General features: G+C 40.5%; 2 protein-coding genes across 2 annotated transcripts in view; both read right to left on the bottom strand.

Annotated features, from left to right (window-relative positions):
* Nucleotides 1-5716, bottom strand: part of LOC139938706 (IgGFc-binding protein-like) — a 97654-nt gene extending 91938 nt beyond the window's left edge. The window contains exons 1-8 of the mRNA XM_071934322.1: nucleotides 5644-5716; nucleotides 5113-5226; nucleotides 4015-4128; nucleotides 3431-3642; nucleotides 2452-2556; nucleotides 1768-1929; nucleotides 1282-1438; nucleotides 337-519 (exon numbers count right to left, since the gene is read on the bottom strand). Of these exons, the coding sequence (XP_071790423.1) occupies nucleotides 337-519; nucleotides 1282-1438; nucleotides 1768-1929; nucleotides 2452-2556; nucleotides 3431-3642; nucleotides 4015-4128; nucleotides 5113-5226; nucleotides 5644-5674 (1078 nt within the window). The 5' untranslated portion in view covers nucleotides 5675-5716. The remainder of the gene's footprint in view (nucleotides 1-336; nucleotides 520-1281; nucleotides 1439-1767; nucleotides 1930-2451; nucleotides 2557-3430; nucleotides 3643-4014; nucleotides 4129-5112; nucleotides 5227-5643) is intronic.
* A 408-nt stretch (nucleotides 5717-6124) lies between these two features.
* On the bottom strand, nucleotides 6125-17832 carry LOC139938705 (zonadhesin-like). The gene is made up of 12 exons (XM_071934321.1): nucleotides 17781-17832; nucleotides 17328-17444; nucleotides 16459-16572; nucleotides 15813-15926; nucleotides 15159-15367; nucleotides 13510-13617; nucleotides 12833-13012; nucleotides 9592-9736; nucleotides 8744-8929; nucleotides 7237-7442; nucleotides 6293-6470; nucleotides 6125-6138 (listed from the first exon to the last, which is right to left on the bottom strand). The coding sequence occupies exons 1-12, from the start codon at nucleotides 17830-17832 to the stop codon at nucleotides 6125-6127; spliced, it is 1623 nt and encodes a 540-aa protein (XP_071790422.1).
* Between the last annotated feature and the right edge of the window lie 299 nt (nucleotides 17833-18131).

Here is an 18131-nt window from a genome sequence, read left to right as displayed (position 1 = left end):
TCTTAAATTTTAGCAGCGGGTACCGCAACGATTTCATAGATGTTCAAATTTACATCAGGGATGAGATTGCAAAGAAATGCTCAGTTTTAAATGTGGTAGGAAAACCACAAATGGGGGAAACCCACGCAACCATAGGGACTGAAAACCCAATCAGTACCAGGCTCCAGTTTAAGGTGGATTCAAACATGGGTCCACAAAAGTGAAAGGCAGGGAAAGAAACCACTGAGCCAACAAGAATTGCTGAACGCAAGCACTTCATCAATGAGAACTTGCACATACACACAGATGTGCTACATGTATTACGTTCTTCGGGTTAAATTTACGATAATGACTTACGACAAAAGGTTTCATTTCTCCAACTCTGGATGTCCACATAGTGATACTTGCAGGCTTGTGTGTAGGCGGCCATTAGATCACAAACGACTCCATCAGCACCATTGGGAAATGCGCATACATCATAAATACATGATCTGTAAAATGGGTCTGGATCGACCTTACTGTGGCAACTTGAGAAAGGACCTGTAATTGATAACAAAATCACATTGATTTTAAAAACATATTAATTTTGGTTTTTACCCATACACCGATGTGAAGCACTGTATACTCGGTACTTTCCCAAGTCCTGTGAAAAAAATATCATGGGCATATTACTCGAGTGGGAAATGTTGTCAGTACATTAAAAACGACAAAAATACTTCCACCTAACTTCAGCAATAAAATAAATGTAGACAAAAAATTTGTAGACATGTTTAACTCCCAGTCACTAGGTGAAATCCCTTCAGAAAAATAATTGTCAAATATGAAAAAAAAAGATTTCATAGCCACACAGTTTTCGGAATGGGAAAGAGGACTTTTAAGGGTGCTACTGTTACCTCTTTTGGGGAAGTCATCTGCAACAAATTATTGTGTGTATACTTTTTGTAATAGCAGTCGATTTATGTAGTCTTAAGACTTTGCATAAGGGGCTTTATACATGCTTCATTATTGGTTATTGTATATTTGGTTTGCGGTTACACCATGTGTATATCTACTTGCTGTATAGACTTAGTTCTTTTGAGAACTTGTCTTGCTATATATTCTACTCGCGCTGAGTAGATTTTTCGGAATTCGAGAGACACCTACATTTACTCCACGCTTCTTGAAAAGAAAGCAAGACAAGTTCTCAAAAGAACATATATCTACCCAGCGAGTAGATATAAACATGATGTTACCACAAACCATTATACACATTGCTATTTTAGTTTAACTATCCATATACATATTCTTTTTTTCTTCGGTCACCTTGAGTATCTCTGATTATTTCACATTTCATCCGGCCGAGATCAACGATGCTACCATCTGAGACTTGGAGACAAGGGTTGACTTCATCACTCTGTAAGACACAGTTAGGATCGTTGCCAACAACCCAGCTGTTACCAAACGCTGCCTCGTTAGAAAGCTGCAGAAAGTGGACAAATATCGTTTAAGTTTGGAATCAATTAAATTAAGGGTTTGCAAAACAAAAGACATTGATGGAAAACCCAAGCGAATCAGGGAATAACTGTTAAATCGGCTTGGATAAACAATTAGAGCACAAGTCTAAATAGTAGACCACAAGGCTATCCCGGTGGCTAGAGGCAGTTTTAATCCAATGTGTTAGCAGTGGTATACCCCAACAATTTAATTGATATTAGTTTTGTATTGCAGATAAAGAATATAATTTGATTTTACCCTATCCGATTAAAAGTAAGAAACACAATTTAAAAAAAAAATTAGCAGGAAACTTACGAATATTCCATCTGGCGTCTTGAGCTCATCTTCCCTTGAGCCGTCCCCGTTGTAGTTACCACATAGTCCACACATCCTGCTCTTATAGTCCGCTATTACACGCACCTCAACCCTACTATCTCCATCCCAACGGATGTACAGACCAAAGTCAGTCACAAGTTGCTGTTTTTTGGAAGTAAGAATTTGCCACAAATGATCACAAAACCATTTAAAATGTTTAGAGTTTAACAATACTTATGGTAACTTTCCACACACTGGCACAATTTCATTAAGCTGCTTATGCTTATAAGCAGAGTGTTAAAAAAACAATTACTTAGCAAAAAAGGCATTCCAAGGTTGTTTTTTTAGGGCAAAACCAGGCTCTGAAAGGCATAGTGTGGGAGACTTTGCACAGGACGTTGTTGAAAAAACAAATGTTTCTTTCACATAATGATTTTGCGCACAGCCTTGGTAAAAACTTCCTCTGGCGGAAGATTTGTTGTACATGTTTAGTAGGTCTAGACCTCCGACAAAATCTAGCAATGTTTGACAAGAATCAACAAGGGATAGAGAAAAAAGTTGTTGTCCTTTCACACAAGATACATTATGTACAATTTTACAGCCATGCTACAATTTAGCAAGGGACCCTAGCTAAATTGCTCTAGTGTGAAAGGGGCTTCGTCAAAACGGTGAATGTATACATACCACATAGAGACCACTGAATGAGACTCTGATGCCTGCTGTCTGAGCTGGAGGAATGATCAGAACTGAATTCACCATCACCTCACGGTTCTGACCAAGCACGATTGTCTGAAGAAAAGGACAAATTTGTTAAAATAAAATTGTGATTTTTTGCAGAAGAATGAGGCACCAAGTCAGATGAGTTTACTGCCATTAATATATACTCATTACTTTCTAAAATAATTTTGTGGTCAACCCATGTAAAATATTTCCAGAAAGACTGCTGGTGCTTTTCAATGAAACCAGTGGTGTAACTAATCAAAGTTTTGATCCATCTGCTCTGATCGTCATCTAGCAGAGTTTAAGAGTATCAATTATGATGTTACCATTCAAGTACCTGTCCCATAACTTTGCGACTTTGAGCGTGTGAGTGCCATAGAAATCAAATCAGTAATGCTGCACCAACAACGGGTTCTAATAATCATATTATGGTATTACCACAAACCTTAGTTTCTACAGCCTCTGTAAATGTTCTACTTTTATCTCGGTGTATACATTGTCTCAGTTTAGCCTTTGCCTACATGCACAAGTGCAGTGTTTTTAATAAACCAGAATAATAATATAAATTTGTTTTGTGGTAACACCATGTGTGTATCTAACAGGTAGATTATGTTCTTTTGAGAACTAGTCTTGCTTTAAATTCTACAACTGCAGAGTAGATTTCTGAATTCTGGAGACTTCTCAGTACTGAACAGAACTGTCCTGCTTTTCAACTACTATATTTGTACCTGATGGGCAGAAGGTAGAAAATCGGCAGGGCCTACTCCGTTAGCTTTATTGGATCAAAGGGACTTCTCGTTCAAGGGGACTTCATTACCGCTGAGTGATTTCTTAATTGGTCTCAACTTGGACTAGCTTGCTCAAGCCATCAGTTAGTCACCGTCGAGATTGTCAGAACAACAATATAAATAGTTTTTTAGAGTTTTCCTAATCTGCCTTTTACCATGTTTCCAATAATAATGGCGACTTCATAAGTGTAGGAGACCGTGTCCTCCGCTGATCTCAATCTGTTGTCCACCTCAACGGAGAAGGTACTGGGGGCATCCTGTGTACAGTCCTTAGCCAGCGTGTAACGACAGGTACCCTGGAAGTCATGCCATAGATTGTCAAAGGTCTTGTAATGGGGGTCGCCAGTGGCAAAACAGGTACCATACTCTGTGGAATCAAGATGCATAAAATTGGTTCATTGAAAAATAAATCTTGGGGAAATCAGCATTCAAGGCACTGTACACGTTTGGTAATTACTCAAAATATATATTAGCTTAAAACCTTACATGGAGCTGTTGAAAGTACAAAACATTGTGAGAAACGACTCCCTCTAAAGCAACCTAGTTTTTTATTCCTATCTGAAAACACACAATTTTGTACAACAAGGGTGTTTTTCTTTTCTCATTTTCTTGCAACTTCAATGACCAATTGAGTCCAAATTTTCACAGGCTTGTAACCAAGTAATTAACTTTAACATACCGGTATCATTATAAAGGATCAACCTTAAACAGATTTGTGACAGAGCCTCCAAACACTTACCCGTTTCACATCTACTTCCCATGAAGGATCCAGAACATGTACATGTGTAGTAGTCAATAAAATTACTGCAAGTTCCATTGTTAAGGCATGGGTTACTCAGGCATGGGTTCACCTCTGAAAGATAAATACACTTAACAATATTAAAAATCATGTGAAACTTTTCAAGGGAAGTGTTCATAGAATGAAAGATGTTTTTTGGTCATATCCTTATAGAAAATACAAAGATTAGAAAGAAAAGATAAAGGAAAAAGAGTGGTCACCAAGTCAGTGCCCAAACCACAATATTGGTTAGCTCTGGCGACCTTAAACTTTCGTACTAATACTCTGTATCTGTGTACAGCATAGAGGAAGAGTCCTATAATTAGGGCTAAATATAAGATACATCTGAGCAGCCAACGGCGAACTAAAAGTTACTTATTACGTTAGCCCTACCTTGCTGGCACCAGTACCTACCTAACCCTACCTACATGTATGTACAATTCTTAAACTACTTGGCCACGTGACCACACAAAGGGTTCCACCACTTTGTCGTGGCAGTGAGCAGTCAAGTTCACCACAGTTTGGGTCAGGTGACTAGACTACCCACACAATAACTTCCTTTTGATGACCTGCCTAAAAAGAAATTGCTAATAATATAAAATAAAAGTCTTATAATATAGACACGTATCGAACAACGAGGTACTCAAGGCACTTACTATGAACATTTTTACAGAAAGATAGGTTATTGGAAGTTATGCAAGTCTGAGACTCAATTATGTAGCACCTCGTAAGGGTTTACAAGGTGGTACATGTACATGTAAGGTGCATTAAGCAACCACAACCAGGAACACCAGGGCGAACCCCTTCTCTTACCGATAAGTGCACTGGGTTCTGACACAACACATGTGACCAACGGCTTTACGTCCCATCCGAAGGACAAAGCATTGGTGTCTCGCTTAAGGACACATTAGTGTCAAGACTAGGACTCAAACCCACACTCTGCTGATCAGAAACACCAGAGTTTGAATTCGGTGCTCTTAACCCCTCGACCATGACTCTTCCAAATTAACCGACAAGTTCGTTGTTGGGATATAGTTTATAAACTTGCAATGTACTTACCATCTTGGCAATTTACTCCCATGAACCCATAGGCGCATGTGCAGTTGTAGAAATCTGCATCACTATAGCAGGTACCACCATTCTGACAGGGCTCTTGGAAACATGGATCCGTGTCTGTATAATAGTCAAATGTCAAAAAATAATTGGTTTTGTTCTCATTACGTGAATTTCCGATAAACCAAATCTCAGAATTCTGCTCACCGGTTTCACTTTTATCAGCAAGTCACCAGTAAAGTAATTGTTTTATAAACATTCACCTTGGAACCCACATCCCAAGTAATCCTGACCCACAATCCCACTTGAACGTTTTATTCATTTTTTTCTTTAATCGATGTCATGCAAAATGTGTAATCGTTTTTTCACTTTTTTTCACGTTACCAAGATGGCCGATCGATCTCAAACTTCTACAGGCTTGTCAGTTTATGTATATTGGGGATTACATAAAGTGCTTACACTACCAGCAACTGTTTTTTAGCAACACAAAACTCAGTAATGTTCCTTTAACTGACTAGCGATACGTTAAATACTTACTAATTTCACAGAAGGTACCATTGTATCCCATGCTGCAGACGCATTCGTACTCGTTGTCATACGGTACGCAAGAGCCACCATTCAGACATGGATCACTGGAGCAGCCAAAGTACTCGTCACAATTATAGCCAGCCCAGCCCACAGCGCAGTTGCAGGCGTAGAGGTTGACACCGTTTACACATTCACCATTCACACAGGGACTGCTGACACATTCATCAATATCTTTATGAAATAAATAAATAAGAATATCAAAATTTGATTTACCATTTTACATTCATTTTGCTTTTACTCATATACCATGTATACAACGATGTGTGTTAGCACTGAATACTAAGTACTTTCCCCGAGTTCTGTGAAAAAATATCACATGCATATTACTCGAGTGGGGTTTCGAACCCATGACCTTTGCAATTCTAGAGCAGTGTCTTACCAACTAGTCTACCGAAATTGCCGGTAGCTAGAGGCAGTTCCAATCCTCCGTTTAAGCAGTGGGTACTGCAAACAATTCAATAGATAATATTGATATACCACATTTGTGTTTACACTTTTCCAACAATAGTTCTACGAAGAATTGTTATTATATATAGTCTCTGATTGTTTAAACTCGTATGACTTCTTAGCTTTTACACCAAAACTATATTTTACTTACCCAGGCAGGTCTTTCCATCTCCAATGTAACCAGCCCTGCAGTGGCAACCATGCAATCCATCCTCGTTGATCCCGCAGAATGCATTTTCATCGCAGTTTAAGTCCGCCGAGGTCACTACATTGTTTCCTGTGCAAATGCGTTCGGTGAAGCAGCCAGGTGTGTAGACTGTTTCATCCGGCTGTAACAAAATTATAGAAAATTCATCCTCATTTATTTATACTTACTTGCAATAAGGTGAAAAAATGTCTACAAGTAGAAAAATTGACTACAATAAGTCTATACCACTGATACTTAAAACATGTCTACTTGCAAACATCAAACACAAACAGTCAAGAAAACAAACCCAAGGAAACAAGTTAAAAGAAGTTAATGAAGGAAAGATTGTTTGTATTTTTATGAGAGATCGCCTAACTATCGACCCAAATCAACTGCCACAAGGGGCATGTTGCCACCAACTCCTGGGGCTGAAACAGGGTTACCCCCTTCACAGTCCGTAAAGATGTAGGCATCGGTATCATCCACTAGGAGCAGCTTTTTTTAGGAAGCGATTATGATTAAAGTGCCTTGCTCAACAGCACAAATGTGATGATCGATTATCAAAGCTTTTGTCTGGTGTAGACCGGTCATGACAAGCGTAGATACATGTACTAATTTTATTATATTTCACAGTAAGAGCTGTCAACAAATCTTAGCTGATATCCTTTTTGTCCACCAGTCCACCAGTCAATGCAACCTTTGGATGGCCGAGGCAATAGACCGATCCATTAAACTCCACCTCATTGCGTATTGACCAATCACAACCCGCACGCGTATGCTTGGGGCGCGCGGCAAGAGTTGTGCAGAAAGGCATTGGAGAGGCTCACATGCTCTTGCTCACACATGCGCCATGGGCGGAACCTAATGGATCGGTGTATTGTTAGCAGTAGAAACATCCAGATCATTACCGAGTAATAAAAGCCGTCCACGACACACCCACAAGCAGTGGGAGACACGCATGTACTCCCGTCTAGAACGAGATCTCCTGGGCAGTCACATGACTCTGCACATTTGCGGTTGCACGTCTCACTGCTTTCTAGTACAACATCTGAGCAGGTGGATGGACAAGCGTTTGAGCACCATTCGTACATCGTCTCGGCAGGGCATGTGATACCTACAAATCAGAACATAAGTTGAACATCAACTTTAATCACAGACTCACAAATACATGTATATCAAGGCAAAGCACATAATTATGTTTAGGAAGAGTTACCTAGTTCTCATCCTTTAGTTTTTTAACGAGCAACCAAGTGACTCACACATGAAATTGTCATCAAATCCAGTGGATGAGTTTATTATTGGGTGCATTCGATAAGCTTCCCTGTGTCGACCCTGCGGTGCTCATTCGGGTGAGCCTCTGACAAGAGCTACATGTAATCGAACAATCACTCACCCTCTCATGGTGACGTCATGCACCTCGGGCAAGCCCCACGTATCCTGTTCAACAAGCAGGGCACTTGGGCCTGATCGGGGTTAGCCCCTGGAATTACGTCAATGCTATTTGAAGGTACATGTACCGGGATCGTGGTCGAGGCGTGGAAGCTAATCCAACGCACCCTTTATAGGTTTTCTGGGTTCTGGGATTTCAACTTTTAAGGAGATTTGATAAATTGGGGCTTTAGAGTTGGTCATATTTATTTAACTGTGGAACTGGGGGAGTGCCTCATGAAACACATAATCGGGGGTGTTTTTTTGCTGGTGTGATTAGCAAAAATTCCAAACGGCTGACCAGCCAAAAAATTGAAAAGAACTAAGAAGTTCAAGGGGTCTGAAAATATATCTGATTGGTTTTCAAGAGGCTGAGAGACTTCAAAATAGTTGTTGAAATTTTTTTGAATATTTAGCATTGGTTATTATAGCAGTATATTTAGTGTGGTGCACTCTTAGCATCTGCGTTGGCTGCTATTGCCACTTCAGCTGAAGCACATCCAGATTGCACTGCAGCTCACCATCTGTCCTATCCTTAGCTATACCTTCCCATTGAAATGCCTCTTCAGTCAGAGTAGTTGTCGCCCGACATTAACACTGTTAAAGTTTTGTTCATTCTTTTGAAAAAAATAAAACTGTTTTTTTCGTCTCGTACAGATTTATATATCTGTTTTACACCCGATTTACACCAGATTTGTGCTGAACCAATTCTGAATTAAGTACATCACAAGTTTTTAGTTTGAAACAGTTAAGGGCACTGGACGCGCTAGAAGTCAAAAGATCCGCTGTTGCAGTCAATCGGAATGACTCTGGAGTGTCTCGGTTTCAGACATCGGTCCTGTCATGAGCCAAGACAGTGTATATGTTATGTTTAATTTCCCAGTCTGTAACAATAATTTGTTTGGGTCGACCTAGAGTCGCTCCTAATCTATTTGGTTTAACGCGACTCTGGCGCGCCCATCTGAAACGAGTGTTACATGTACTTACCACAAAATGAGTTACTTCTCCAGGGAAGCAATTCCACCTCCCTATCGTAGCATGACTGTGCGTACAACTCTATCAGGTGGCACACCGTGGCGTTCAAGTCTGAAGAGAGGACTATACAGCCATCCAGAAGGCATGCATTGTAGAAGGGCACAGGATCCAAACGAGCATGGCAAGCGCCAAGAGGTCCTGGGAAGATTAAACCAAAGAACATCTTTACTCGTCTACTTTTCAAACTCCACTTTGAGAGACGCACCACTGTAAAGTTTAGCTGAAACTTCCAGTATCAAAATTGGGGATTTTAGCAAGGAAATTCCCCAATGAATCAAATTTTAAAGATTAATACACTTATCTGTTAAAACTACATGAAAATTAATAAACCACAAGAGAAATTTAATGATTTGGGGTTACACAAAGATAAATTGACTATAGCGGATTTGAACGCTTGACCACCCGATTAACTGCAAGCTGTCGTGTAGCCAGGAGTTACACCAAAGTTTATGGTACAACCTGATGAGGCTTGGAGCCAGGAGATCACCTTGGGTTTGCTCTCAGGCTACAACGGTTGTATGGCTTCTTCCTGGCACTCGTACAGGGAGACCGCCAACATATAGGGCTAGAAAGCACTGGCACTTTAATCTGGAGGTCCTTCTTTCAACTACCGCTCTAGTAAATTTGTCTTTGTTCAACCCCAAATAATAACAAATCGTCGACAAAGCTGCAATTGTTTTCTCCTTTTATCAGGTTGATTCTTCCAAATCTAAACATCAGTTGTACAGTTTTGGTCCTGATGGCCTTTCTGAAGTTTCACCTAACTTATCGTATTGATTTTGAAGCCGATTGTCAAATACCTTCCACATCCATAATGATGGAGCATGCGGTCTCAGCAGCCATGTATGATGGGGAGTTGGTATCACAGGGAGTGCTTGGTACAGTTTGTGGCTCGCATGTTGCACCGGTTATCCAACTGTTACCAAATACTTGGGTGTCGTTAACCTATCGAAAGAATTATAGGTGGAATTTAACAGATTTAAAAATTGCATCTAGATCAAAAATAATAAACAAATTCTTTTTGTTTATTTTAGCGGCGTGTCAAGACGGAGTGGTCAAGCAATTGAAAGTCTATGCAACAGGGCAGTTGTTTTCTTTGCATATTAAATTATAAATTTAGCTCAAATTTTCACAGGTTTGTTATTTTAATGCATGCATGTTGGGGCTCACCAAGATAGAAAACTGGTGTTTGACAACTACCAAAAGTCTACCCTGCCTTAAAATACTAGGGGGTAACCAAAACACATCTATTCAGTAGAATATAGTAAACACATTTTGTATTTTGTTCGCAATACACAAACTTCAGAGCCAAGCTATAGGCAAGTTTGTTCCAGAGGTTTTAACCTTTAAAACAAAGTATTTTGGTCTCACATCCTCCACGCACGCACGTCACAAGTGGCAACTGTCCATGCTTACCATGTTGGTTGGCAAAAGATTTACGTGCAAACGCTGCGTCGCCTTAATGCGCGCTTCACTGAATAACGCAGTGACATTGCCCACAAGTATGGAGCATCCAAGATTATTCTAATAATAATAAATAATAATAATAAGACTTGTAATGCGCACATATCCACCCTGCTGGGTGTTCAAGGCGCAGTAAACCAAAACAAAACAAAACAAAAACACAATACAAAGAAAAACAGACACAACAAAATTAGTCATTGAAAAACCTGTGACATAAGATAAGTTTTGAGAAGAGACTTGAATTTTGCGGTACAAAGACAAGATCGAAGATTAAGTGGTAGAGAGTTCCAAATGCGTGGCGCGGCTACAGAAAAAGACCTGTCACCCCATGAGTGTCGAGACTTGGGTTCAATGAGGAGAAGCATGGAACTTGATCGAAGATTCCTTGAAGGAGTGTAAACTTGAAGCAGTTCAGAAATATAGTGGGGAGCCTTGCCATTTAGAGCTTTGTGGACAATGAGCATCAGCTTGAAGATGATTCGTTGAGAGATAGGGAGCCAGTGCAGTTGTTTCAGAATGGGGGTGATAGAACAGGATTTTCTAGACAGTGTCACAATGCGAGCAGCAGTATTTTGGAGCCGTTGAAGTCGGGAAATCTGGTTGTTAGGAAGACTGTAGAGAAGAGCATTGCCGTTGTCAAGACGAGAAGTAACAAATGCGTGAATGACCTTTTCAGTGGCACTTTTGTCCAAGTACTTGCGAATCTTACCTATATTCCTGATGTGATATGATGATAAACGAACAATGTTTTTGATGTGTGGCTGAAGTGTCATCGATGAATCAAAAATAACCCCTAAGTTCCGAGCTTTCAGCGAGGGAGCTATCCGAGCATCACCGATGGAGATGTATGGCACTGAAACCTTAGTTAACTGTTGACGTGACCCAAATAAAAGGAACTCTGTCTTATCATCATTTAACTTCAGGAAGTTTTGTTGTGTCCAACGTCGAATCTCTTGGATGCATTTCTCAAGTCTTGCAATAGATGCATTGGCGTTTTCTTGAGAAGATTTAAACGTGATGTATAGCTGAGTGTCGTCTGCGTACACATGGTAATTCAGATTAAACTTGAGGATGATGTCACGAATCGGTAAAGTGTACAGCGTAAACCACTGCGGGCCGAGTACTGACCCCTGTGGCACAGAGTAGTTCAAAACAACAGGGTCGGATATCGCAGTGCCAATACATACATGCTGAGTTCTGTTGTGGAGATACGATTTGCACCATGCTAGGGCTGTGTCCTCTATGCCAAGGTGATTCTGGAGCCGAGAGAGAAGGATGTTATGATCAACAGTGTCAAAAGCAGCACTCAAGTCTAGCAGGACTAGTGCTGTAAGGTTACCATTGTCCATAGAAGAGAGAATATCGTTGCTCACACGGACTAGTGCAGCCTCGGTCCCATGGAAAGGCTTGTATGCTGACTGGAACACGTCGGACAGGTTGAAAGTATGAATGTGATCAGAAATACGTGATGACACTACTCGTTCGATGACTTTTCCAAGATATTTTAAGTTTGCAACCGGTCTGTAGTTTTTGAATATCTCCTTGTCCAGGTTTGGTTTCTTGATGAGCGGCCTGATGTAGGAAACTTTGAGGCTATCGGGGAAACAACCGGAACTGAGAGATTCGTTTACAAGCTTAGTGATGTAGGGTACAAATATATCAATGTTTTGCTTTATCATGGATGTTGATACTGGATCCAGCTCACAGGATTTTGAAGGAGATTTCATAATAACCCTTTGAATCTCAGCAACAGTGGCAGGCTCAAACACAGATAGTCTACACTCTGGTTGAAGATGTGGCAATGTCTGCGGTACGTTGTAAGGGACTGATGAAAATGATGAGCGGATGTCTGAAATCTTGGTGACAAAGAATTTCTGGAACTCATTTGCTAAGTCCTGGTCATTGTAGGTGGATGGAAGGACAGGGGTTTTGGGTTTGAGCAACAACTTACCAATTATCTTGAAGAGCTTCTTTTGATCTCCTGAGGATTCTTGTACTTGAGATGAATAATGGATGATCTTTGCCTGGTTGATCAAATTCCTAACTACTTTACATTGGTTGCGATATTCTTGTCGTTGTATTGCCAATTTGCCATTTTTCCGCCACTTCCGCTCCAGTTGACGACAGATCTTTCTCGCTGTACGAATATCATCATTGAACCAGGAGACTTCAGTTCGGACCTTGACTGATCTCGTTTTCCAAGGTGCGTATTTATCCAAGATGTCACTGACTGTACTCTCATATTGGCTGACATAGGAATCCAAGCAGTCATGATCAACTTCTAGATTTGCTAAATGAGTGCCTAATGATGTCAGGTGAATTAGGTCAATAATTTGTTTTTACCTTTTGCCTCATCACAAGGGGCTATTTTTACGGGCAACTATTTATCGTGTATTTATTGCATTACGCATTAGCGCCAAAGGTAAACCTTGTGCCCAACGCCTATGTTTAAACACTTCCAGCCGTGTTTATATCACACGTTTAAACACTACCACATGAAGTGCTCTGCACCGATAGCAATAGCGAAACTGTCTTGGGTATTACTGACTGAATAATAAAACCAACTACTGTTCTTACCTGTTGGCCCTCTGGAGTCTGAAACTCATTGGTTGAGTTCCCATCGAAGTCACCGCAGAGACCGCACACTTTGCCCATGTAGAGGTATGTTGGAAGACGCACCTCCACTGTACGCTCCCCGTCCCATTTCACATACAGTATGGTCATATCCGTGTCAGTAATCACATTAACATCAATTTCCTAATACATTCAGGTGTTGAGAAAAAACATATCTTTTTAACATGTATTCTGTGCACATAAACAGCAGCACCAGGGGTGGATTTCACAAAGAGTTAAGACTAGTCTTATCTCGAGTTACTTGTCCTTACTTATGACTACCCTTAAGTTTTATATATCTCCTAGGACAAGTTCTAAGTTAGAACTAGTCCTTACTCTTTGTGAAATTGACCCCAGACACATAAACTAGACCCAATTTCATAAAGCTGTTATGGGTAAGCAGAAAATACAGTTTAACAATAGTAAAATTTATATGCTAAGCAAAAAAGGATGGGGCACCGGTCACAACAATGTACACAGTATGGACTTTTGGCTGGTAACCAGTTTCTGCTAAGCAATACTTTTTCGTTGCGTTTGTGCTTACAGGCTTTATGAAATTGGGCCTTGGTAGGACAAGACCATCAGGAAGTTATTGATCAAAAAATGCATCTACAGGAAAGTAGAAAATAACAATGTCTTACCACAAAAATTCCACTTTTGCGGACCCATATTCCATCTTGAGGCTGGCTGGGTAATGTGATACGTCGACCGTCCACATAAACAACCTGGTCTTGTTTCAGTTGAATCTCCTGTAAGTACATGATATAATTTGAAAATTATAACTTGGTGACAAGAAGATTTCTGTGTCATTATACAAGCTGGTATTTGGAGAGAAAATTCTCCCAAAGTAGACCCTTACAAAACTGTCTTCATCCTTGACATGGCCCGTCTCCAATAGCAGTCTTTAATATTGATCTCACTATGCCATATGGGTGTCAGACTATTGTTCCCCTTAGCCTCCATTTGACAACAATGATGTCATTGTCATGAAAAACAAGATGTCTGCTCTGTGATAAAGGTCCATAAGAGTGCACCCAACTAAATCAACCCCCATAGCATACCTTTCAAAAGGCAGTTTCAAAGTATTCCCACACTTTCTACTAGGCTTTTTTACAATGTTCTCATACAATGAACTAAAATGGAAATTGGGAGCCAAATGAAACTGCTGCATTACAAGTTTACCACCTCCTCCCCACTTGTTCTATCACCACTGCTGATTCAAACACAATTGATGTCAGGTCACAAAGACCAAGACCTTGATACGTTTGCTTTGGAAATATAATACACAAGTACACTAAATGTTTAGGTTCAGGTTTAGGTTTAGGTTTCAGTTCCAGCTACAGCCTAGAGCAAGTGCAGGTAAGCGACTAGACTTGACCAGAAACTGTTACGTAGCTCTCGAACCGACAATATTGACCATGCTCCAGTGCATGGTTCGACAGGTAGTCAATCTCCCTGTGCTCTATGGTTTCTGGTAAATCTATTCGGTTGTGTCAAGTCTAGCTAGTCGCCACCCGAACTTACTCCTACATGCTTCACCAAGCTAAACCCATCCAGCTTATCCTGTTCCTGCCAAGCCCAACTACCAGATAATCTCCAAAGGAAAATGTAACTTGACCAGATACTGTTACACAGCTCTCGAACTGACCATATTGACCATGCTCCAGTGCATGGTTCGACAGGTAGTCAATCTCCCTGTGCTCTATGGTTTCTGGTAAATCTATTCGGTTGTGTCAACTCTAGTCGCCACCCGAACTTACTCCTACGCGCTTCACCAAGCTAAGCCCATCCAGCTTATCCTGTTCCTGCCAAGCCCAACTACCAGATAATCTCCAAAGGAATATGTTAGCAGCATCCAGCAAGAGAGTCTGTCATCCTCCTGATGGTGATTATATTTTTTAGAGCATACGTTGAGTTGAGTTGTCAACCACCAGGACCCAAATTTCATGGCTCTGCTTACCATAAGCACAGAAACGGCACATATGGAAGCAGGGAATTATGTGTTAACGGCAAGCGTATTTCACAGGTTAGCGGCGAATTTTGGATTCTGCACATGCGAACTCCACGTTACTAGGCATTCTATGTTTAAATGGCTAGCGCAGGCATTTGGCGCTAGCACGTCAAGCAGGGAGTCATGATCATAAGCGCAGAATTCTGCAATATGCAGAGCCATGAAATTGGGCCAAGTTCTTTTTGGAACCACCACTACGCAAAAGAGATTAACAAATAGTGCTAGCGCAAACCTCTACTCATGACACTATATAATACATAAATCAGTTTGAAAACTCACCGTTCCAAGAACCTGCACCTGAACTTCGTATGTGAAGCTCCCGGTTAGATTCCCAGGCTTTCCAGCATTGAGAACATCAACCTGAAACACTGGGCTCTCCTGCTCACATTCACGGACCAGTATGTACTCACACTCCCCTTGAAAGTTGTGCCACAGACCGTCAAACGTCAAGTAGTGTGGGTCACCCGTGGCATAACAAATTGCATAATCTGAAAGATAAGGATTTGACATTTTTATGAGGTCAGATGTAGCAAGAATAGCAGTTTGGCTGGCTTTATTTAAGATGTACCTGATTATCGATTAGTTTTGAGGTTTTAGACCAATAAATTTACATAGCACAGTGTAATGGCCTACAAGGTGCTGTGCTGGTATATATATGACAATCAAAACCAGGAACACCTGGGCAAGCCCCCTTCTCTTTAAGTGCACTGGGTTCTTTAACGTGGATTTACACAAGACTCAAAACCAGTTGACTAAACTAAATAAATGATGCATTATAGCAAAAAGACTTCACATTTTTTGTACCCACAAAGACATATCAATTTACAGGAGAAAATGTCCTTATCAAATTCAGATATTTTCATGAATGATAATTTTTCCAACAATTTTACAAATTTTTTAATTACAGTGACACGTGTGTACTGTCAATCATACCTTCCCCACATCGGTCACCAAAGTAGTAGGCTGGGCACGTACAGGTGTAGTAGGTATAGAAGTTATTACATACGCCACCATTAAGACATGGATTCTCTGTGCAGGCATCTTTCTCTGAAAAAGAAGACAAACAGATACACCATTAAAAAAACTAGACATACATGTACAAGTAGATTTATCAATGCAGAACTATCAACTAGTGCTGATAAGGGCACAAATACCTTAGCAGGGGCCAAAACTCACACAAACCAAATTTTTAGATTGCAACAAGCAACAAAGTTACGAAAACCTTATTAAGATTCACACAAGATCAAATAAGCTCCTGTTTCTGCAAGCTCCTAGTGGGCTTGATGCAAGTTTGCAAGTTTGCATTGTGATTATTTCCACTGCATGTTTGTATTAAAGCTTGACATATTTCTCACAAGCTTGCTAAAGATGGTTGCGAGCTTGCAAAGTTGGTTGCAAGCTTGCTAATGTACCTCCTGCCATGCCATTCCATAATCTTGCTGAAAGTTAAGTGGCTTGGTTGCAAGCTTACTACTGCACCACTCAGCCGTGCCATTTCAACAGCTTGCTAAAAGAGTGACTGTTTGCTAGCAAGCTGCTACTCATGCACCATTCGGTCTTGCCATTCGACTATACATACCTTGACTGCATTGTGTTCCTTCCCATCTCAATGGGCATGTGCAGTTAAAAGCATTCTGCTGATTGTCGCATGTGCCACCATTTATGCAGGGGTTGCTCGCACATTCATCAATATCTGATAGTAAAATTTGAGAGAACAAAATGGTTATTTCAATCAAATAGACATATTCTTTAGATGTTGTCTTAATCCCAATAAAAATTTTAAAGAATAATATACTGCAATTCATGAACGAGCTTGGACCACCACAAATCCTGTTATAGAAATCTTGCTAAACAGGAGCAGATAATAGGCCTACCAACTAAGACACAAACAAAATGACATTATACTGTGAGGTGCCCCAGTAATATTTTGCTAAGCAGTGAGCAATGTTTTTGGCTTAACGTTTATGTTTTTGAAATTTGTTATAAGTAAAGTAAAAGTCTGTTCCGATATGGCTCATCAGGCTGGTGTTGATATCTGGTTTCATCAATGACATTAAATGCCTGACAATATTTCTATTTCACTAGAAAGGATGCCAGTCCATCGCAGGTTACTCACCAGCTGTTACCTGTACCCCTTTGTAATCCTGGGCAGATAAAGTGCCTAGCTCAAGGACACAAGTGTCCCGCCTGACCAGGCCAGGGTTCGCACCACATTCTGTAAATTACAGAACTTTAGTCCACTGCCCTAGAGCGCTCGACTACGACACCCCACAAGTTTTAACATTTGACCCAAACAAACTTTGGATGGGCCTATAACTGACATTTTTTCAAGAAAACTTTACTCCCATGGGTAAAATAATCAGTAACACCATCAACAAAAACAAGAGAATGATTAGATTAATACTTCACAGAATTGAATTTTCAATTAAAAAGTAAAATTTCTCTCACCTTCTGTACAATTGAAACCTGTCCAACCAGGAAAGCAGGAGCAGTTGTAGCTGTCGAGCAAGTCATTGCAGTCACCATTGATGCACGGGAAATCCAAAACTATACACTCGTTGATGTCTTCATAAAAAAACAAAAGGTATTTTTACCATTAAATATGTTTCTGTTAAGTCTATGTTTTTTTATTTTTAACAGACGGCAGAATGAGGAAATCAGCTGGATTCAGCTACAAAGATATGTGCCTGGGGTGGATTTCACAAATAGTTTAGACTAATGTTATCACATGTTGAGAAGGGTAACTTGTTCGTATTCAGGACTAGCCTCAAGTTTTTAATTACTCCCCTGTACATGTACGTATGTAATACCAGATATTGTGTCAATCAGTGCTAGAGGACTTGATTCCTCACTTGGACTCAAGACCGATCTCCCCTTCAATATTTGGATTTGGACTCTGACTTGGCCTCGTAGTACTATTACTCAGACTCGGACAAAAGGGACTTGGACTCATTGGGAAGACTCGGACAACAGAAACTCGGACTTGGATAGGGACTCGAACTCAAACTCAGACAACAGAGACTCGGACTTGGATAGGGACTCGGACTCAAACTCGATAACAGAGACTCGGACTTGAAAGGGACTCGGACTCAAACTCAGACAACAGAGACTCGGACTTGAAAGGGACTCGGACTCAAACTCAGACAACAGAGACTTGGACTTGGATAGGGACTCGAACTCAAACTCAGACAACAGAGACTCGGACTTGGATAGGGACTCGGACTCAAACTCGATAACAGAGACTCGGACTTG

Source organism: Asterias amurensis, chromosome 6, assembly GCF_032118995.1.
Source record: "Asterias amurensis chromosome 6, ASM3211899v1".
Lineage (NCBI taxonomy): Eukaryota > Metazoa > Echinodermata > Asteroidea > Forcipulatida > Asteriidae > Asterias > Asterias amurensis.
The sequence above is the reverse complement of the archived record's forward strand: the minus strand, read 5'-3'. Positions and strand labels throughout refer to the sequence as shown.

Coding starts and splice junctions, on each gene's coding strand:
- LOC139938705 (XM_071934321.1), bottom strand. CDS start 17,832: ATGAGTCCAAGTCCCTTTTGTCCGAGTCTGAGTAATAGTACTACGAGG. Junction 9,737..12,832: donor AGACTCCAGAGGGCCAACAG/GTAAGAACAGTA, acceptor TTCTTTCGATAG/GTTAACGACACCCAAGTATT. Junction 8,930..9,591: donor CATCATTATGGATGTGGAAG/GTATTTGACAAT, acceptor TAATCTTCCCAG/GACCTCTTGGCGCTTGCCAT.